The sequence below is a fragment of the Propithecus coquereli genome, unplaced genomic scaffold (genome assembly GCF_000956105.1).
Source record: "Propithecus coquereli isolate 6110/MARCELLA unplaced genomic scaffold, Pcoq_1.0 Scaffold57, whole genome shotgun sequence".
Taxonomy (NCBI): Eukaryota; Metazoa; Chordata; class Mammalia; order Primates; family Indriidae; genus Propithecus; species Propithecus coquereli.
In genome coordinates, this window is record NW_012151618.1 from 7,568,466 (window position 1) to 7,591,446 (window position 22,981).

The following is a 22,981-nucleotide window of genomic DNA, read 5'->3' on the forward strand; positions in this document are numbered from 1 at the left end:
CCAAGTAATCCCTAAGCATTTCATTTTCTTTTACAATTATTTTTGGCTGGTGTAGTTTCTGACTGCAGTATCTTGTTCAAAATTAAGACTGGCTCTTATCTTTCTTGAACTATTATGAGTTGGCTATTACTTCAGAATCACTGAAACCTTCTACGTTGTGGTGAAACATTTGGATTGCTCAAGTATATGGGGAATAGCAAGTTTTCCTCCTTTCTCTTGACACCGAGGAGCCCATCTTCCTTTGCAAAATCTCTAAATCTGGTTTTCGTGATTGACTCAGAGCCAGCCAGATCCCTGAACCTTGAGGGTTACTCTCAATCTCGACGCCAAAATTTCAGGTGGTTTTGTCAGGTTTTCTGAACTTGAGAAAGCTATAACCATGGCAACCTAAGGAAAAACAATTACCTATAGTGTCTGTAGCATAGTGTAAGTGTAGGAAAAAAACTGAAACAAGTCAATGATCTAATTTTCAAAAAGCGAATTACTTCCTAGATTCCCAAATGAAAAATGGGCAGGTGAGGAATTCTACCTATGGCCAGTAAGATTCTTCTGAGTATTAACCAAGCAAATGCACTTAAAATGCTTAGCCAATGTTAGCAACTGTACGATAATCCCTTGTAAGAAGTACAGTCCCATTCTACAAATGAGGAAACACAATGACATAATAAGAAGTGACATAATAACCCAAAGTCACAAACAGGCAGGGCTGAAACTAGACTTAGTTCACCCTACGTATACTGAGGCTTCTCTTGTACTATTCTACAAAGTATTGGGGATCAGAAAATGAAGAAGTAGACCTCCTGCACCCCCTTCCACTCCACCTGTTCTCATAGTTGTAGGGCCAAGAATGACACAAAAGGTTATGGAATCCAGAGGAGTACACAAAATACTAGTTCTCCAAAGGGCCAAAGACCCTCGTTGCCCACAGCACTCAGAAGTCTGAGCCATCTCACGGGCATGACCATACCCACCCAGGGACAAATACTTAGAAGAACTTCTTCTATAAAGATTCCTCCTTACAGCAAAGGGGTGGCCTCAAGTGACCCCTTGGCCCAACTTTCACTTTGATGGGCATTCAGATGGCTGAATTTACCAAGAATCCAGACCATGTGCATTGTCACTGATTTGTATTCAGGGACATGAGAAACTTTTATGAAAGTGGTGGCCTTCAGATTTTACATAGAAAGATGCCTTTAAAAAAATGCCGGAATTCTCCAACACATCAAAAGAGTGTGCTGCCCAGGTACTGAGGTGAGGAGCCAAAGCTAGATTTCTTTCCTAGGAACAAAGACCAACAGGCTGCCTTTATAGCTCTATACCTAGCTCATGATTTTGGGTTTAACTCCAGAAAGGACTGGAGGACTGACACTCCAAAAGCTGGAAACAAAGACACATACACTTCCAGGTGTGGATTTTTATTTTCACAAAAAGACAACAGTGTCTTCCCACATACAAGTATTTACAAAACCCAACTGATTCACCAATCTAGAACCTGGGTTTTTTCCACTTCTCAACATAGTTGGGAACATGGAAACATTAATAGCCACACAATTCCCAGAGATGGAATTTACCCATCAAACAGTGCAGATTACCTAACAGTGCACTTACCTGCACAACTCAGTCTAAGAACCTTGTGAGACAAACCTCATGGCCAAGGTTTCATTCATCTATTTGGTTTCATACCATGCAAACCTGAACAAGTGTGCTGCTACGCTAAACTGAAAATCGGTTCTCATTTTACAATTAAAAAGGTTCTCAACACTTTAGCAACTATACAGAATATGAAGGTTTATTTCAAAAAAGATTACATTTTTTTAAACCAGGATACACAGATGCACTTAATGTAACAGTACCTTCTGCAAAAATAGGTTACATAATACTCAGAAATGCAAGGAACAATCTTATTTTCTAAAAATTAGACAGCAGACTTTTTAAGCTTAAACAGCCTTCAAAATAGAGGCTGAAATTGCTTGATGACAAGAAGTCAGTCTAGAGCCAGACACCACAGAGCTAAGGCTGCAAATGAAACCACTACCACGCAGCTGCAAACTACTCTTTATACTCACACAGCATTAAACAAAACGGTTCATCCCAATCTTTTCAAATGTGTCTCGGTGCTGCAAGAAAAAAAGTTGAATGATACACAAAACTATTAAAAGTTACAACAAAACTATTGAAACATCTTCTCCAAAAGTGAGAAAAGCAATCATGTTAAATTTTAAAAAAGAAAAAAAAAAGGTCTGACAGAACTCTCAAGCAAGTCAGAGGTCCTCTTCATAAGTAGTCAAGTAAAGTTTACAGGAGATTTCAATAAATTATCTTAAAACCATGGCGAAGAGCTCATTTTCAGAACCGTCGTGGAGGTCCACTTTTAAATGGCTTAAATCCGGAGCCACTTCCTCTTGGCATGGAATTGCCACTGATTTGTACAATTCTATTAATTGGGGATGCATTACTGGAAAAAGTTTAAAAGAAAGCAATGTCAGAGAACAAAGAACAAATAATCACAGAAGATACCTACATAGCACTTACCATTTACCAGGCACTATTCTTGGTGCTTTATCTATTAATATATTTAATCGTTTACTCTTTTCAACAGTCCTGTGAGGTGTGTACCATTATTAACCCCACTTTACTGATGAAGAAACTGAGATCTGGAGGTTGAGTAACTTGTCCGAGGCCACACAGCTAATAAATGGTTGAGCAGAGATTGGAACTTGGGCAATCTCACTTCACAGCCCCTCTTCTTCACATGCCATTTGAAGCCATGTGTGCCCATGAGCGGACTACAGTGGTGGACCTCAAGATGCGGACCCCAGGTCAGCAGCAGCAGCACCTACTTGCAGTTTGGTAGGAATGCAAACTCTCAACCTCTGCCTCAGACCGCTGAAAGAGAAACACTAGGGCTGGGACCTGATTGTGCTGCTCGAGAACCTGAATCACTGGAAGCCATTCCACAAATATTTCTAGACTCTATGTATAATGCAACAGAGCAGATACCAGTGGCACGGAAAAAACAGACCCACTCAAAAAAAAAAAAAAAATCCTATAACAAAACTGGGAGATAAAAATCCATGGTGAAATGGTTTAGGCAGAATGAAACCAGATTATGAAAATGTTTGAAGGCCAGGCTGAGGAATCTGGGTTACAGCCCATGACCTAGAGAAGCTGCCTGTGGTTTCGGAGCAAATAAACGGTATTAACAAAATGAGTGTTCCAACAGTTCACACTAGAAATAGTGTGAACAATGGAGCAAGAAAAGACTGATTTGGGAAGATCAGATAAAAGCCTAAATGAGGAAGAAGGGATAGCTATTAGAAACATTTAAAAAAAGAAAAGGAACCACACTTAGAAATTCATGTTAGGAAGGAGGAAAGATAAAGACGAGGCCCATGTTCTTCCAGATGGGTGGTGGCAGTGCAAATTAAGAGAAGGTGGAAGCAACAAAAGGAACATGAAGGTCTGAAAGGAGAGGAATGGGTTTGCCTGTGACCTTGAATTCACAGAGCCAGCAAGGCATTACATGGAGACAGCAACACACAGCTGAAAAGAAAGGACAGTGTCTAAAGCTCAGCCATGGGCAGGAGCCAGCAGAGGCAATCAGAGAGGCAGAAAGTAAATGATGGTGCTATAAAAAAAAGGAGACTGCTTCAAAGTAAGGAAAGGCCAACAGTGTGAAACAGTGCTTCACCACCAAGGAGCCTGAGAACTAAGAAAATAAAGGAATCTGTATTTATCAGGAAAACGGTCATTGGTGACCTTTAAAAACCAGACAGGATGAGTGATAAGGCTATGCAGGCACAAGTAAAACACTGTTTGGTGGTAGAAGTGACCAACGGGATAGGAGTGACTTGGTCACTGAGCCAAGCCACTGTCTAAGAGAAGGGACCGGGAAGGAAAGGAGGACGTGGAAGAGATGGAGCCTGAAGACCTGCCGGCTGAAGGGCCACATCGGACGTTGGTGTAAAGAGAAAATAAAGCCCAGCACATGAACGAGCTTTGGCTTAAATGTCCAAAAGTTTTGTAAGAGTTATTTTAAAAGGGAGGAAACAGAACACACTTTCGGCTTCTTCAGTTAGGAATGCTAGGCAGTGGGCAGGATGATGGTTCCAACATGAGGTTAATGTTCCTTATCTGCTGGATTCTGACACACACGTACACACACCTGTATGTAGACGGACTGGCCAGAAGGCCAATCCGTTAATTTACAATGAGGACTACAAACTAACGCATTAGTATCAACCACCCTGCATACAATCTCTTGGAGATTCTGAGTTCACACAGGGAAATGTTCAGGCAGACATAGGGTTTTTACTAGTCACAATCCAATCTCTCAGAAACTGTAATGACCTTTAAAGGAAATTATAAAGGTTTGGTTGTGTTAGGGAAAAAAAGCCTTAACCAATTAGCTATTTACCTTGAATGTTGTGTTATCATGCCTGCTCCTGCCCGGCCATCACCCATTCGTCTGGCTTCATGATAGCTAGGCCCTTGAGAAGGAGGACCATGCCACTCTTTTCTTGGTCCACTTGTGTCTCGTCCATGGCGTTCAACCACGTGCCGTTCTTCAGGATAGTGCTAAAGAATACATTTAAATGAACAGTCATGACACTATTTTAGCTTAAACGTCCACCCTCAGTCTCATGCCAACTTATGAAAAGAGTTTCCATCTATTTTGTAGTGAGAAGCTACTCATGCTTCAGGGTAGGGTACAGGGGAAATGATTCAGTACTTTAATTCCTATTTCTATACCTTCTAGCACCCAAGCACTTTCTGACCCTGGAGTATTTCAAATGTTTGGATCTATATATAAGTAAGAAGGCACAGCCAGCCAGTGGTCAAAACCTTAAGAAAAACCAGGGTGGGGCATGATCAACCTGTCAGGACAACATGCACACAGCACACAGAAACAGGGGCTGTCGTTTTATACAGTACTAGCTGGTGCTATGGCTCTGACCCGGTGCATCCACGACTATGAAAAACAGAGTAGTGAACACAAAGAAGCGAAAGCCACGGAACTAAGGACCTAAGGGAAGAAGAGTCAAGAGTTGCGACACTTAGCCCATAGGAAATAAAGCTGAAGGTACCTCGCAGAGAGGCTTAGATATAATATGGGCAGAACAACTTACAGACTATAATTATGAAAAAGAGAACTTTCAAGGGAGGACACAAGATCTCCGCCTTAGGACATCTTTTCTAAAAGAACATCTGAATGCAGGAGGTGAGTTTATGAGACTTTCTTAAATTTTACTTTAAACAGGCAGAATATCTGGATTATATACTCAGTCTTAAAGTTCTGTTCAGAGTAAATACTTCAATAAACCGACAAACAGAACTTATGTATCAAACATTTCTACTTATTAGAAACATTAAAACTTATATATAGCCACCAGGCCCAAATCTGTTTCATAAATGCTCTGGACGAAATGAAGAGCGTATAGCAATATTAGCTGGAATGTCAAGAAATTAAAAAGTATTCTGGTCAAAAATGCTGTTATGAAACCTACCATGTATTCAAATGCAAAACAAAGCCCCATTGTATAACAGAGACACACACATTTCAGAATTCTCTTTGGTATATAATTTATAAAAGTATATTCTATCCGTGCTCAATGTCAACCCACACTGCCAGTTTTTCATCAGTAGAATGATTTTAAATTAGGCAAAAGGTTTTTGCTCATTAGAGTTACTAAGAGATGAGATACTTTTCTCTGACTAGTTCACTGACGTATAAAATATTCAAGCCAGTAAAGTGTCACAAGACAAAAAGTAATTAAAAAATATAAAACATTCCACTCACCTACCTTTAGAAATAAGAGGACAAAAAAACAGACAAAAGTTTTATTTCAATTCTACATTTCAAGTTACTTAATGAGGTAGGAAAGAAGAATATTTTTTTAAAAAAGGAAAAAGTAAAAAAGAAACACAAGTAGGGGCCAAAGATTTCTGATGCAGTTGGAAAGCCTCAATTTCTTAAAAAGAAGTAAAACCAAAGTCATCATTAGGAAAACTCATTTATGAAATATAACGATTCTTAAATTTCAATAGGGAGTTTAATAAAAATGAAATATTTTAAGGCTAGCATCCTATCTCTTTGAACTACTAATGTTCAAGTATTGACAGTAACATATGAAAAAAATTAAGATCTTTTAAAGAAAGTTCTTAGTCTCCAGTCATTCCAATCTAATTTAGGCCACATCGAAACGATACTGTATCTACACAGCAGCTCCTAAGTCCTCTGAGTTAGTGTCCCCAGCGTGGACAGTGAGCCTCGCTCAGCATTTACCTGTGCTCCACTTGCTCGGTCTGTGATGACTCCTCTGTCTCCTTCTCTGCTTCCATAGCCAGACGCATTACTGCGACTCCCAGGGGGAGCGCCTCTCACGCTGTGTCCTGATACTTCTCTTCCAGATCGTTCTGGCCTTTCAACTCTGTTAAACAAAACACAAAAACATATATGACCAAAACTTTATTACAATCGTTTTTCTCCCCCCAAATGCATTATATACTACTGGGAGACATTAAAAGCACATGAATACCTTGTTTCCCGTTTGTCAGTGGACATGCCTCCTTCGCTTTTCCAGGTAGTTGGTCTAGAAGGATTGGGCCCTGCTTCCCGAGGATGTCTAGGGTGAGTGATATCAGGCCTGTCATGAATGATCACCGTTCTCCTTTCATCTCGCTCCCCGCGCACTTCTCGCCTGTCAGATTCTCTAAGTTCATTTCTTGGTGGCGGAGGTTCATTTCTTCGGGAGTCACTGAAATTTTTGGGATACCTTTCAAAGCTTGGATCTTCTCTTCGTGCAGTAGGTCGTGCCTTTTTCCCTTCACTTTGACCGACAAAACGTTCCCTCCTATTGATTAGAAACAAAGAACACAGGTCCAAAGAAGTACTTACTTGATCTCAATTCTTAACTACTTTTGCATAGCCTATAATGATGATACCGCCTGTAAAAATGAACTTAAGGCAAAGCCACAAAAAGAGCTACAGTTATTGATTATGAAAATTCATTTTCTTTTAAACTGAATGAAATGCCTGGCATGAAGACTGATTTTTTAGCATCCAGGAGAAATGACATCAAGCCACGACCTACCTGCAGGATATTTCACTGTTCATAACAGATGAGGCACATCCAAAGCAAACAATGCTCCCACTCAGTTTTAAAGGTAAGAAGATAAACCCAACCTAACCTTGTTATGGTGGCCTATTTAATTAATTCTGCACACTGAATTTCCATTAACAAAAACAAAAACCAAACATATAATTTGTTCTGAACATTCAGTTCTGACCCGTACTTCTTAATTAAGACTTTAATGGAGAACCGGAATTATCACTCACAAGGCTCATATACTAAATATAACAATTTTCAACATTTCTATCTACCTTTCAAAAGATGAAGACTGTACTGCTGAACTTTCAGGAAACCTGCCCCTCTCTCGATGATCAAAGTCATTAAATCGGTTCTGTTGGCGAGAGTAGTCAGATCCATGGCTGAATCGTGCATCTGTATCTAGAGACAACTTTTTATTCTCGCTCCAGTAAGGATCATCTCGCCTTGAAGAGAAATATTTGCTCATTTATATAAATTAGTTTTACAATAATCAGACAATACTTACTTGGAGTCATACATACCATATGTTAGAACTGTGAACATAAGAGGGCTAATAAACTCAAGACACAACACATTCGGTTAGGAGTACAAGCTAGCAAAGAATTAATTGTTAAATTATGTAAAGTCCTATAGTGTTAGAGGAATTTAACAGGAGAGAAAAGTAGTCGAAAAACTGCCTGTTTCAAAATTATTATATGGGAAAGACAAGTAAGATAAAATACTTGAAACCATTTTATAATAAATTCCTAACTACTAGTCTACAACCTCTTCAGTTATCCTCAACTTTGGAAAAGGTCAGAGAGCTAAGTGCCAAGCACAAATCATTTATTCCACCTCCACACAATCAATTGAATCTCATACAAAATCAAATGGATATATTTATGTTTTTAAATCTATTAAGAAGCATGAATGCGAACATACACCAGAATGTAGATTTGTCTTCCCAAGTTTATGGCTTCCATTTTTGCACTATCTGCACTACCCTGTAAGAACTTTCAAAATGGTTCTGAGTTTGAGAACCGCCATTGGAGCCTACAATGACAATGTATTTCCAGTCATAATGAAAAACATTTGGCATCAGAAAGAATAAAAGGGAAAGGAGGGCAGACTGCTCCTACTTGACAATGTACCAGGTCTACGCCACTACTCAGATCCTCCCCCTCCCAGTGACTAGAGCCCAGACTTCCCACTTCTCTAGCCTTAGCTTGAAGGGAATAAGATATCAAGTGTAACTGTGAAGGAAGAAAGTAAGCAGCTACCTATGATCTACATCACGTGGGCGTTTCAAAGAATTCCTTTTTTCTTGTTCATAACGAAGCTGCTGCTGTTGCCTTCTGAGTTCCTCTCGCTCTCGGGCAATCCGTTCAGCTTCCTTACGACGTTCCTTCAGACAACACAGAAGGAAGAACCAACCAATGCAAAATGAAAACAGAAGTTAAGTACATGTGCAACCTTGTTTTAATGTTGCCATTAAGACACTGCATAGGCAAGCACCAGGCAAAACACACACCTGGGACAAATAAATAAATGTGACTTCAATAATCTAGGCTATGGCTATTGTTCTGCAACATTAGAAATAAGAGGGATTGGATGTGAAAGGTGCCAAGTATTTGGGAAGATCAGTTTTAGTTTCATCATTTGATTGAAACAAAAGCACCTAATGAGGAACTAGAAATATATGTATGGAGACTAAGTGCCTTAAAATCCTGAGTTGCAATTCTGCAAAGAGAGGCATTATTTCCTTCCAGCTTTGAGAAATCATTCCCACTAAAATACGTAAGGAAATAGTTATGATTTTCTAAGACTAGGATAGTGACAGAGCCTGGATTACAACTACTCTGGACTCATAGTCCTATGCTCAGACTATTAGGCTGCCATGATACTGCAGAGCTAGAGTTATTACCAATTATCTAGAACAAAGTCACTACTAAATGTATTTTTAATTAGCATCTAATTCATTGTTATCTTTCAGGGATACTTAAATGATCGTTAGCTAAACTCATTCTACAGACGCTTTACGACAAGTAAAGCAAATTTTAGGGCAAAAATCACAGTGTTTGAAAAAGGTGAGTTATTTAAGATGAAAAGATTTTCTGACTGCACCTGTTCAATACGAATGCGTTCCCTTTCCAAGCGTTCGCGTTCCATTCTCTCTCTCTCTAGTTTTTGCCTTTCAATTTCTAGGCGCTCTCTCTCTCTCTGTAAGCGTTCCCGTTCTTCCCGTTCACGAATTATTCTAATGCGTTCTCGCTCTCGACGCTCTCTCTCTGCAATCTCTCTTCGTCTAACAAAAATCAGTATTTAGAAATACTTAAATTATGCTAGCACTGGGTGAAAGAGAATAGTTTTTGAATTTGAATTTTTCCTTCAGGTTGGCAATTTTAAATTTCAACTCAATCTAAGTAGTTTTAATGTAATTGGAAAGAGAACTCAAAATGAAACTTTAAACAGATTCCAGTAGTTATTTAGTTACAAGATTGTCAACTGAGCACTGAATTTTGCATAGAGTAGTTGCCTTATAGATGATTCCTGTTTAAATAAAAATCACTGTAATAATAGCCCATTAATCGACATATTGAAAGGAGATATTCTGTATATACGAATTTACAAAACTACAACTTCTGTTAATTGTTTTTGATAGAAAGACTTCCAATGTCCTTATTCTATACTCTATGTCCTTAAACAAGGTATATACTTTATTTTGATGACTTGGGATCACAACCATGACCATCAATTATAGCAAATTCTACATATAACAAAATGGTGCCCTTAAGGGCTCCTTTGTAGTGTTTACCGGCCCATAAAACATGGCTCCAGGTATGCTTTTCTGAGTCAGGGGGAGTTCAACTGTTTGCTGAACTGAATTATGTCATTGTATTAGACTTTTAGTAGTGTTTCTGTCATTTCCTCACTCTAAGGCAGTCAGTGTACTTTTCTTGGTCTATCAGCATGTTTTCCTCTAGCAACCCAATGGTTCTCAATGGGTCAGCACTACTCCTATGGAAACGCATGGGGCATTTTTAATTATCACAGTGATTATGGGGCTGATACTAGCATTTAGTCGGTAGGGACCAAGGAATCTAAACATGATGCATGAAATCATCAGGGTAGCTCTACACAACAATAACTATGCAATACTACTCACACTTTTCAGATGCCTCAATAGGCATTCACGTCATTAAAGAACAACAAAACACCTTGAAAAAATAACATCTGAGTCTAGACCTTAACTCTATTTTTAATAAGGGCTAGGCTTGTTTCCAATTTCTAATAATGCAACTCCATGTAAACAGAGGGAAAATTATACTTTTTTGAGAACTTTACCAAGAGTTGCTCACCATTTCAGAAATCATGCCATAACGTCAACACCACTCCTGGCATTTGACTCACCAATACAACATACCAATATCAGTTTGTATTTGTAGCTGTCACATTCTCAGTGAGTCTAAATAGGAATGCAAACATGGGACTACTTCATTAAGTCTTCTAGAGTCATGCCTAAACATTCACATCTGGAATATATGTTTTATTATAAATTACTTTTATTTCTCCTTTATATTACCATTGAAACATTATATCAATTTTTTGGAAATTATTTGTATAGGTAGGTATGTCACACATCAATCTCTCATAAGGAGGGGAGAGCAACATTTTTTACATAAAAAGAATGTTGGCCTGATAGGTTTGAGAATTGCTGCTCTAGCTGCTTCCCCATTCCCACTCTCCTCCCAATCTGTTGTCAACTAAATAATTGGGAAGCTAGGCACCTTGGGATTTCATCTTTAAAAAGGGGAAATGGGTTGAGTGCTGCAAGGATTCTATCCTTTTAGTAAAGTTGTATGGCAGTCATCGCATATTATTATGTAAGTTGCTAAAAGTATCTCTGGTAGTTCCACTCACTCTTGTGAATGAATAGACGAAATTCCATGATTAAAGTGTCCTCTGGACAAGACAGGTTAACATTTGAAAAAATATACTATAAAACACATTCTGGAGAATATTTTAAGTGGCATCCAAAAATTGACACACAAAAGTAAACAGGCACTTATGCTGAACTGTTGAGGTATTGCCACTAAAAATAGAAACATCTTGGTTTTTTCTGTGTTTTCAGTTTGTTTGTTTTAAAGAGAATGCTTGCTCTGGGACAGAGTTTGAATACCAGAGGGCAAAGCTTCCTTTGCTTGGGCACCAATCCAAACAAATTTTTGTTAAATTTCTTTTTAAAATTTCAATACAGTATTTGAACATTGCAGCTTACTTTCAAACTACCTCATGTCAAAATCAACTTTTCCTTTAAAATCATGGTTTGTTTTGGTTTTTTTGTTTGTTTTTTTAATGGCAGCAATTTTGGAGTAGAGGAAAGAGCATTGGACTTGGAGTCAGAAGGCTTGGGTCTGAGTCCCGACTCTGCCACTCATTAGCCATGTAGTCTTGGAAGAGTCCTTTAGCCTCTCTGGGCCTCTACTTTCCAACTATACAATGGGCATGCCTAATCTCATAGAACTGCTGAGCTGGAGACAACAGATGGAAAAGTACTTTGTAAATTACAAAGTGCTACGCAAACTTAAGAAATCATTAGATGTTACTGTATTTCTTTAAAGTGGCAAACAGTTTTCTGTGGGAGTACAATTTCCAGAAATTTGGCTTATAACTAATGTTAAAGATGCACCTATATTTAAAGACAGGTAGAAAAATAGACTCCTTTCATACCTCCGAAGTTCCATTGCTCGCCGTAGTCTTTCAAAACGAACTAAATGTTCTCTCAATCTTTGTTCTTTCATCTTTTCAAAAGGTAAAATCTCTTTCCTTCTGTAGTCTTTGTCCCATTTTTTGTCTAAGCTAGCTCTCTCCTTTTCCTTGCTTCTTCCATGAATCTATAGAAAAAAATTTTAAGAGGACTAGAAGTTAAAATAATTTGGGGTTTTATTTTTCAAGTATTTTTCAAGTATAACCGGTCACTTAAAAAGTTCAAATGACTAGTAACATTTCCTTTTTCATAGGTTTTCTAGCATAGAAGCAAAAATACTTATAGAAAAATAGAACTAACTTCTTTTATAAACAGATGAAACAGTATAGTTAGTACCTTCCCAGAGACTTACTTTCTCAAATCTTCCTCTTCTTGATGGCCTACAATGATCTCCTTTAGTTTGGTCTAATATTACCATATGTCCTGGACTATTTGAACCTAAGGAAAGAAAATTTAGATAATGTCTAAAAAAATTAATTGAAAAAGAAAAAATATATATATAAAATGCTGAATTCTTAGCCAGATATTCACAAACCAATACATGAAATAAAAAACCTACTTATTCTATGAGAACTTAAATGCAAAGAGGTTTTTAAACAGTTCAATCTACTAACATAAATATTTTTAGTGACACCAAAAGATCCTAACTCAATACTATAAATCAATGACTATTTTAAGTCAGCCCAGATTTAACAGTAAAAGGAGCTCAGCTGGAAGAATACAGCTGTTTCCCAAGAGTAGAAAAGCAGAAGACAGTTTGTCCTACTAAACCTTCTTTCTACCACAGTGACACCCACCAACAAAGTTTAAATATTTATCTCAATTGTAATCTCAAGTTTTCCCTCCCACTGTAAAAATTAAGTGGTACAATGCATTAGAAAGGGATTAAAAAGAAAGATACATGGCATACTTATTCTTTTCTTTTCTTCACTTTTTTTAATCGATTCTGAAGCTTGGCCACTTGCTCCATTATCATTCGTCTCATCTTTACCTTCTGTTTTCTTAGCATCCTTGCTTTCTTTTTTTTCATATTTCTCAGAACTTTTCTCTTCTTTTTTGACAGAGACTTGTGTCCTGCTCATACCATGCAAGACGAGAAAACAGAATGAGTACTCCCTAATGTACCCAAAAAGTCTATCTGCTTATCAAATAAACCAAAACCCCTTACTTGCTACTTCTATCGCTCATATTTTTTTTATCTCCAGAACTTCGTGAACTACTCTTTTCATCATTTTCTTTTTTCATTTCTTTCTTAGAAGGATCACCTTTTACCTGAAAGGTTCAAACCAGAAAAAAAAGTTTATAAGCTTTAAAGTTACATTTCTATGATTATAAAAAGTATCTTGATGGCAGAAAATTTTGAAAAGACAGAAGTATAAACTAAAAAAAATATATATGTGAAAACATAAAAATCATTGCTAATTCTACTCCTTGCCAGTGTTAACATCTTTAAGTTGAGAATTACTAGCCATCAAAGTAAGCCCACTTTGACAAACAGTTAGGCAAGCTTACTTTTTCAACGGAAATCAGCTGTCCATGTAGCTCAGTGCGATGAAGATGTGCGATACACCTGGACACCTCTGTGCTGGAAGACATAGTTACAATGCCATAGCATTTTGCCCCAGGACTTCGAGCATTTGTAACTACCTTTGCACTCAGAACCTATAAAATGACATTGTACTTTAGAAGTTTTATAACTGTACACATTTCCAAATAGATGAAAGTTCAAAACTGAGATGTCAAATTAGAAGATATATGTTATTCTGTTTCTTATTCTTGTGATTACCATTTACCTTACCCATAACCACTTAGTAAATATTCACGGGAACATTACAAAGTGTCAAAAAGCAATTTAACCTACTTGATACACACACACACACATATTTATTTTCTCCTCCCAAATATATAGCCAAAACACAACTAGTCACACCAATGAAGTATTGGCACAATTAACAAAACCAAATAAATTGGATTTGGACCAAAATATCCCTATCATAGGCTCATCCTAAATCTCCTAGAGAAAAAACCAGTTTCTAGATATTTTAAAGATAACAGTTTCCTATAATGAGCTGCTTTATATTTAAAAAATTAGTAAAGAACCAGTCACACGTAAAAAAGCAGACTTAAAAATACACCCTAAAACTTGAAAGACAACACCTTCCTATGTCCTAGGTGCTTTTAAAATTTATATCAGTGTAAAAGTAAAAAATAATTTCAATTCTTTAAGATGGCTAGTTAAGAGAGACAAAGCAGGGATGAATGGGAAGAAAAGTGAGACAGAACGATCTAGTGCTGAACAAAGAGAAACAAAGACAATGCCAGGAAGAGGTTAACAGGGAATTTAGGAGGATTTAAAGTGTGGGTGGCTGGAAACTATCAGCTTTTATTTCAAGTCTAGAAATGGCTGATTTGCTCCATAGCAATTTAATTTTTAAGCCCAAGGTTTTGTTATCAAGTGAATAGTATCCTCATATATCGGTAGTCCTAATAAATACCAACATTAAAATACTGTTTTCACATCTCTAACAACACATTGTTGAAAACAGAATGAAAAATGTAACAGTCGATCATAGAACCACAATTCTGTGTTCTGTGTCTGACACCTACGACAATCTTCCTCCAGCTCAGGCAATTCACCAAAGGAGAAAAAACTCCTAAAATCAACAGGACAGATTTTTGTGACATTCATTAATGGCTGTTTACCAATATTGGTTATTAATTCAATAAATATTTGAAAGCCTATGATGTGCACACAAAATACAGTAAATAAGGTCCCTGCCCTCAAAGAGCTTACACTGGAGTAGGTTAAATATGTATGAAAAACTATAATGTAAATAGAAAGTATTGAGTGCCCTAAGGGACACAGATCAATTGTCATTCAATACAATAGCTATTAATTGAATATTCTTTGACTCCTGCTCTTCCTTTGTCTCCCCTTAACTGCCACAGAAACTTTTCCTGATGAACTAACCATAGTAAAGCCTCCCTTTCTTCCTTTCACACCCTGCACTTTTCCTTCATAGCACTTATGACAAGTTCTTAAGTTTATATATATATATATTTATTTATTTCATTTCATTTATTTATTTTTTAACCAGTTTTACACTTTTCTCCATCACTGGACTGGAATCTCTATGACAGTAGAGATTATATCTGTTTCCACCCCCCCAATTATATATCCTATTGCCTAATTCTAGTCTAACTGTATTTTCAAGATGACCAAATCAGCCTTACCAGTGCGCTAGACCCCATGCTAGGTGCTAAAAAAATCATGATGATTTAAAACTCATTTCGAGCTTCGGAATAAAAAGATCCCCAGAGTTCAGAGTGAGATTAGTAGATGAAATCCAATTTAACCCATAACCCTAATCTACCATTACCACACAATTGAATAATTATGTCTAAACAGTTCTAAGAGATAAAAGAAATTAGAAAAATTTTACATAATACTGTTTCAATTAATCCCTGTTTCAAATGCAGATACTAGAAAGATGGGTAAAAAGGTAAAAAGAATGTACCTTTCCATATTTGCCAAAGAGGTTCTTCAAATCAGCAGCTTTGGTATTAGATGAAAGTCCACTAACCCAGATATTTTTAGTTGAGCTTCCACTGCTACCACTAGTACTACTTGTACTTCCTAGAACAGATTTAATACCAGATGTTTAAATTTCTTAATCATATTTTTTGCATAATTATAAGGGCCATGTTCTTTTAAAACTATAAAATCTTTTTATTTAAAAAAAATCTTTTTATTTAATTTTGATAGTATGACCTTACTATATCAAAATCCTATGAATCTTCTATTGTTAAAATTAAAGATAACAGATAACTAGTGAGAAAACAAATCTGAATATTTGCACACTTCCTATTGTATGAGTTTTAAGTCAAAGAAGACGTATCTTGGACTTCTGCTGTTAAGTTTTAATAATTTACATTCTATCACTGCACTGAATACACTCAACCAGGAAGCAGTCATTTATGAATGAACAAACTGCTTTAACTGCCACATCCATTGTGGGCTTTAGCTCCAGAGAAATGGAGTCGAAGAGGGAAAAAGTCAGAGCAAGGGATAACCTTTTCAAGAATTTAAATGGTTAATAACAAAGACTAACCACAAGTTCACCTTCATTCTCTATTAGAGAAAGGGTAAGAGAAAATGGGAATTATATACAACTGGATAACTCTTGATTCAATAAATACCAATATTCTAAAACAAAACAACTACAAGATTAAAATGAGAGATCTCAAAATCCTGTAGAACAGTTAAATAATATCAATCATTTCTGTACATTTCCACACACAAATTATGATTTCATAGAGTTGCCATATCTTAAAATACAAGCCTACTCAGTCACCCTTTAGTGGTTTGCATCAAAATGTGCCATGATAAAAGGGGAATTTCATTCATTTGACTTTATTTGGAAAACAACCCTTACTTTAAGAGAGATAGTATATAAGAAATTAAAAGGAATAATTTCTATAATTTCGTGTTATGCAGAAAGAAAAAAATTTTCAATGCTTTAAAAAAATCACACGACACACATGTTAACAGTTGAAAAACTACCCTCAGTGAGACTTGCAGGGAGAGACGACAACACAAACTTGACTCAAATATTTTAAATATTAATGGTTGATGTTTTCCAATTCGTAAGAAGGGCATTCATCAAAGGATTTGTTTTACCTTAGGACATCTTAACTCAAAGTCTGTATAACTTTTATGTCACCAATGACATCTGGGCCCAGGTACTTTTCTAATTACAGAACAACAACTTAATACAGAAAAAAAGGTACTATTTAAGCAAGACTACTATGCTTCTAAATTTAAAGTATAAAATTTTATAAATTTATTGTATCTTATCCATTAACCAAAACTGTAAGAGATGAGGGTATTGAAAATGTCAATCACTAAATCAAATCATCATAATTTCCAACTATTAAAATATACCAACAAAACACACTAAATAAACCACGGAGGATGTACAAACCTCCTTTCCATTCTCAGGAGGTATTTTAGAACTCTGCAGTATCCAAATGGTATATTTTCCCTTAAAATGCTGTTGTAGAAAACGAATATTTTTCAAGTAGATACAGCACATGTACAAGATGAAACTATAGTTCATGGGCATGAGATAACCAGAGATTTCCCAATTACAGAAAGCAATCAAATATTGCACCTTGAAACTTATGAGAATTTAAAATAAAATCACTTTCTTACATAAGACAACATCAATCCAAAATAAGTCAAATTAGGAAGTAAATTCTAAAGAATTAAAATACTATACATTGGCTATGTTAACAGCAGTATGCCTTGATTTAAAGAATGAAGAAAGTAAAACCAAATGTTAGAGATTTTCTTTTAAATACTATACTCCACAAATATACACAAGTATTATTTATAGCACATCTCCTACTAGACAGAACAGGGAAAGATTGTGGTGATATATAGTGGTTACAAATGACTGCAACTAAAGATAAAATACTTCTGAAATTACGACGGTAGAGAATGAAGTATCTATTAATGTTCAATATAGTTCCTTAGAACACACCAGGTAAGTGTTCCCTAGCAAATGAGCTTTTAATATACTCATACCAGTTTACAAAGTAAGTAAAAAGTAATGCTTAAATCGGAGTTTGCTACAATCTATATAATTCCGTAGTTTACATAAAGGCCATCCAAAGTTTCTAGTTGTCAATAAAATGTTTAAGGACTAAATGTCAAATGAAACACCACCAGGCAACTATTACTTTTTAATGAAAATATGCAATGTTACCACTGAAAGAAATAGGAAAAAAATCCATTACCTTTGTCATCTTTAGATGATGTCTTGTTGTCTTTAGATTCCTTTGAAGAGCTAAAGAGGCAAATCACCAGAAGAAAATTGAAATCAAAAAAACAAACAAAAAAAAAACCCCCCAAAATCGAACAGCTTGATATTGACTATATTTCAAACTAGTGCTATTCATACGTATTAAGAATTCCAAAGGCCTAGTTAGGTTATTTGAACAAATGACTCCCTTAGGATTCTTGCACTGATTTTCCCCAAGATGCCTGAAGATCTAGATTTTCTGACAATTCTATTCAGTGGATATATGGCCATCTTCTCCAGATTTCAGGACTGGGACTTGACTTCATTTTGTGTTCTTAGAACTGATAGTTGTTCATTAACCATCATCACAAGGATTTTTAAAAATAAAACACAAAAAAATTGTCAATTTGAAAAAAAAAACAAAAAACAACAAAAAAACCAAATATATGCTGACAATTCGACAATGCAATCAGTAGGACACACTGCATATTACGAAGATCTTGATATTTTTTTTAAAGTAACTTATGACGGTCAAAAATATTATAGGCAGGATCATAAGACACTAATTACTGTACATGTTCTTGAAGCCACCCCCTTAATGTAGAGTGATCTTATTGAATGCTGGAATTCAGTATCGTAAAGAACTGACATAGAAAAACAAACCTCTTTGCTTGACCAGAGGCCCCAGTAGACGAGGGCCCTTTCTTCAAAGTATCCTTTTCTTTGTCTCCAGATTCTGCTTTCTTAGAACTTTCTCTGGCTTCCTTCTCGACAGGATCACCCTTCACGCAGTCTTCCTTCTTACCATCTTTATGGTTCGCATTCATCTCATAATCCTTGCTTTCCTTCTCCGGGCTCTGTGCAATGGCGTCCTGCTCATCTTTTGGCTTACTTGCTTCAGAATCTGTAATTTTCACATTTTTACCTGTTTCTAGGAGGTCATCACCATCAAAATCCAGAGTGATGGCATCTTCAGCCTGGATTGTGACCGAGATGTTGTCATCCTCAGCTTCTTTCACAGTCGCATTAGCTTCCATCTCTTCGTGAGCTGTGTGATCAGCCTCAGCTAGGTTCCCTTCTGAAGGAAGAGGTTTAGATACTTCTTGTGTACCATCACCAGAACCTGCTATATCTAAGAGGATTTAACAGGAATAAATATGGCAAAACAAGAAGTTTAAACAATTTCATATTCATAAGCTAGAATAGGACCTAGAAAATATAAAGCCAGTTATTATCACTGATGGAAGGTTAGGGGGGAAAAAAAAAAGAACACAAGGGTATTAACTAACATAAACAATCCTTTACCCAGGATCACTTATTCTTCATGGAAAAAATGAGCGCTACATACAAATACCAAACAACAATAGTGAGGAAATGGTTCCATCCTGAAGATCCCAGGTCTTCATTGCTGGTTATAAGTTAATGGCATATGGAAGATTTTTTTTCCTCCATGGGACAGTGATAAGTGTGCAGATTTGTTCTTCAATGTTCAAATCATCTTGGGATTTCACCCTTGTGACCTTTAGAACTCCCATGGTGACTTCTTGAAAGGTCACAGTCTGAGGATATCCATCAGTCTTCAGAGTATTTCAGGGCCCCATCTTTTTCAGTCTTCAATGCTTGAGTAGTCCAGAATCGTATCGAAAACCGCTACAGAAGGCTCCGAAGATGCTCCTGCTCCATGGCATTCCAGTCTTCATCCTGTCCAGCCAGTCTGCAATTACCGTTTTCAAAGATGTCTTGCGTTCCCCCAAAATAGAAAGGCTTCAGGCACATGAGATGTTCAGTCATCCAGCTTCTAGTCCTTTTATTCTGCCTTGCTTAGAACCCTGCTCCATGTCCTTTCCAGTCCACAGTAGGATCCTTTCACTTCTGTCCAAGAACTCTTCCATAACCTCATACCGACCGCATATATTGCTACTGTTGTCCCTGTAATTGTATTGGATGAGACAGCTTTCCTAAACCGCTAAAACTGTCTGAAGACTGTATGAAAGTTTCTCTAAGCAGCAAACACAAAGTCAGTTTCCTGGCCATTCACCATTTTTAGGACCAGTTGTGAAATTCATTGTGTGTTAAGCATTGGGACTCCAATAAGCACGTATGAGTTACTGCAGTGTCAGTATCAAGGATTTAATCAACTTACCGTATGCCAGAAGTTATTTTAAAAATAAAATTAAAATTGGGTTAACTAAAAAACAAAAGGCATTGCCCACTACAGTAACTGATATGTACCATTAAGATAGAACATATCTTAAGTGTTCAAAAGAAAATTAAAATCAATTGAAAAATAAAATTAATATACTTAGTTCACTAAATAGATAAACTGGAAAATAAACTCATTTCAAAACTAAGATTTCAAATAAGGAATACTTTATTTCCATATAATTTACTGTTTTTCTAAAAGTCAGCAGTGTTTAAACTCTACTTAGCATCAAACATACCTTTCTCATTTTCTTCTTCCTCACCATCCTGAAATTCAAAGAATAATCAAATGTAAAATGAATTCACATAAAACTAGTCTTTAGTAATAGCACAGAATCAGTCAAGTTAAATTGGTAGATAATTTAATAATATTAATTAGGGATACCTATCACTAACAAACAAACAGGAAATTCCAATCAGAACCTGAGCCCGTTTAGAGATGTGTGGCACAAGTCTGGTATGTACAATTTTAGAAAAGCAACAGGTAAATCCATCAATAATCAGATCAAGAATAAGCTGTAAGATTTAGTTTGGGTATTAAAAACTAGTTTATATAACTCAACTCTTACTCATATCAAGGAGCTACTGATAAAAAGACTGACCTGATTATGTATTTTATGTCACTCAGTTCACAGGTACTCTTAGGGCATATTATCAAAATAATACTAGAAAGTATAACCTGTATACATATACTTTCGAGGGCTTGAATGCACATTAATAAACAAAACAAACAACACTCCCTTTTTGAGCATTTCAGCCGTGAGAAGGATGATTACTAGAGTAATCAGTTTCAAATCATTCATTCTAAGTATCTGTTAAAAATGAATTCATAGCTGTCACATGTAAGTTGGTGGCCAACCAATTTTAAAATGATATTTGTGCTATGGTTAATCCAAACAAGTAACCCACTCATTTTTAAAAAAATGATTTTAATTCCAAAATATCTGATAGCTTCACTAAATCTAAAATTAAGAATGTACTAGCTTAAAAACAGAAATGTCAGCTGGGTGTGGTGGCTCATGCCTGTAATCCTAGCACCCTGGGAGGCCAAGGTAGGCAGATTGTTTGAGCTCAGGAGTTCAACACCAGCCTGAGCAGGAGCAGAGAACTCGTGTCTACTAAAAACAGAAAAATTAGCCCAGCTGAGTGGCACACACCTGTAGTCCCAGCTACTTGGGAGGCTGAGGCAGGAGGATCACTTGAGCCCAGGAGTTTGGGTTGCAGTGACCTATGATGCCACCACTGCAGCACTCTACCCGGGGCGACAGAGTGAGACTCTGTGTCCAAAACACACACACACACACATACACACACACACACACACAAACCAACAAAAACCAAAACCCCCCAAAACCAAATCAAAACAAACAAAAAACCCCAGGAATGTCACAAAGGCGAAGAGCTTTATTTACTGTACAGAGCAAATATTGCAAAAATCACTGAAGTAATCATACCAACCAGCATTTTCCCAAAATAAGACTACAAAGAACAAGTAAAGTAATATGCATTATAATCTCAATAACTGAAAAAAATTTTAAGGAATGTTTTAGGTTTTAATTATAACTTATAAAATAAAAAAGCTGAGTAGAAGCAGATTGCATTAAGTCAGGTGGTATGAAGCCTGTGAATTACCACACACAAAGCATTAGGACGGTGGTTCTCAAACTTGAGCATGTATCAGTATCCCCTGGAGGACTTGTTAAAACACAGATTGCTGGGCACCAACCCCAGAGGTTCTGATTCAGAAGGTCTGGAACCAGGCTTGAAAATGTGCATCTCTACCAAGTTTCCAGGTGATGCTAATGTTGCTGGTCCAAAGAGGACACTTTGAGAACTACTACCTTAGAGCCACACCCTAGCTGTGAAAGAAGACTTAAAGCAAAATTTAAATGTAAATAGAACTTTAAGTGGCATATTTATCTTATAACACAATCTTAGATTCATATAAAAGCACGCATTCCTTAAAATTTCAAATATTTTACCATGTGCTCAAAATTGCATTTGGGTAACAATCATGATTTCTAAGAAAGCATTTTAAATGATATTTTGACTGAGTTAACATATAAATGCCCAATTAGGGAAAGACTAATGACTTTTTACATCTAGAGCAACATGAAGGAAACTAAAAATACTTAAAATTAGCCACAAGCCGGGAAGTAAAATAGTCCAGAACAAATAAGGCACTGATTGATAGCAATGTAAATCTTTTATATTGTCCTCTAAGAATCTCTTAATAAATTGTTTTACTGGAATTTACTTTTAAACTTTATATCTCTAATCTGTAACATTTGGAATGGAAAGAAAAATGCTGTAACTTCAGTGGAGTGGTAGGCAGTAGCACCAAGGGAAGTATATCTTATGCTTGAATTACGGATAAATCTTTTTCTTCTAAACTCTTAGTGATTTTTCTTGAAAGGATAAACTGGGATGCCTTAACATTTACTTAAAAGTAGAAGAAATGAACTTAAAGAATGTAACTTGACTTCCCCTGTCTACCTATGATGCCAACAGCAAACCACTTCCAAGTTATTCTTAGAGATGCAACATTGATAGGTTCAAGAAAAAAGTCCAAATTGTTATTTAAAAAAGGAAAACTTATAAAAAATACTATGGTATAAAAAACAAAATTCTGTTGTAGTTCCTGTCAATTAGAATGTTATTTCTAGTTGCTAAGGTAACTGGTAGGCTTACCTTATTTGCTGAAGAATTTTTAGGTATTTATCTTAATAATTCAAAACAGTCTTCTGAAGGGTTTCATAATTTAAGTTCTTCTACATAGTGGTTTTATCAGCTTTATTACATATATTTAAATGTCCCTAGGAAAAGGGCCTGACCCAGCTTCCAGAAAACACAACTGATTACAATGGGGGTCAAGCACAAAAACAACTACGGTTAGTAGAAAAGATGAACCACATGTAAGTGTCTATTTGCTTTACTATGTAGAATGTGCAGCAAACATAGTACTACTAAGGTTAAACCAAAAGTCTAAATAAGCCCCAACATCCTTGCAATAAAGAAACAAACCAAGACAAGAAAGACGATGTGAAGTTTTTCTGTCTAAATGGTATATAGGCACAGACATGATAAGTAACTTAGTCGAAAATAATTTTCCC

The 22,981-nt window shown here is 36.3% G+C and overlaps 1 protein-coding gene across 2 annotated transcripts in view; it reads right to left on the reverse strand.

The window, feature by feature from the left end:
- Positions 1–1,399: 1,399 nt before the first annotated feature.
- The window catches only part of SLTM (SAFB-like, transcription modulator), a 42,807-nt gene continuing 21,225 nt past the window's right edge, over positions 1,400–22,981 (reverse strand). Inside the window, exons 6-21 of one of the 2 annotated variants that reach the window (XM_012658068.1) lie at positions 20,108–20,135; positions 18,330–18,744; positions 17,662–17,711; positions 15,378–15,496; positions 13,372–13,521; positions 13,028–13,131; positions 12,770–12,933; positions 12,212–12,297; positions 11,823–11,986; positions 9,216–9,396; positions 8,372–8,496; positions 7,385–7,555; positions 6,540–6,854; positions 6,287–6,431; positions 4,418–4,578; positions 1,400–2,455 (exon numbers count right to left, since the gene is read on the reverse strand). In XM_012658068.1, coding sequence (XP_012513522.1) covers positions 2,347–2,455; positions 4,418–4,578; positions 6,287–6,431; positions 6,540–6,854; positions 7,385–7,555; positions 8,372–8,496; positions 9,216–9,396; positions 11,823–11,986; positions 12,212–12,297; positions 12,770–12,933; positions 13,028–13,131; positions 13,372–13,521; positions 15,378–15,496; positions 17,662–17,711; positions 18,330–18,744; positions 20,108–20,135 — 2,487 coding nt within the window. In that variant the 3' untranslated portion in view covers positions 1,400–2,346. Of the gene's footprint in view, positions 2,456–4,417; positions 4,579–6,286; positions 6,432–6,539; positions 6,855–7,384; positions 7,556–8,371; positions 8,497–9,215; positions 9,397–11,822; positions 11,987–12,211; positions 12,298–12,769; positions 12,934–13,027; positions 13,132–13,371; positions 13,522–15,377; positions 15,497–17,661; positions 17,712–18,329; positions 18,799–20,107; positions 20,136–22,981 lie in introns of both variants that reach the window. The other variant, XM_012658067.1, reaches the window with a different exon arrangement.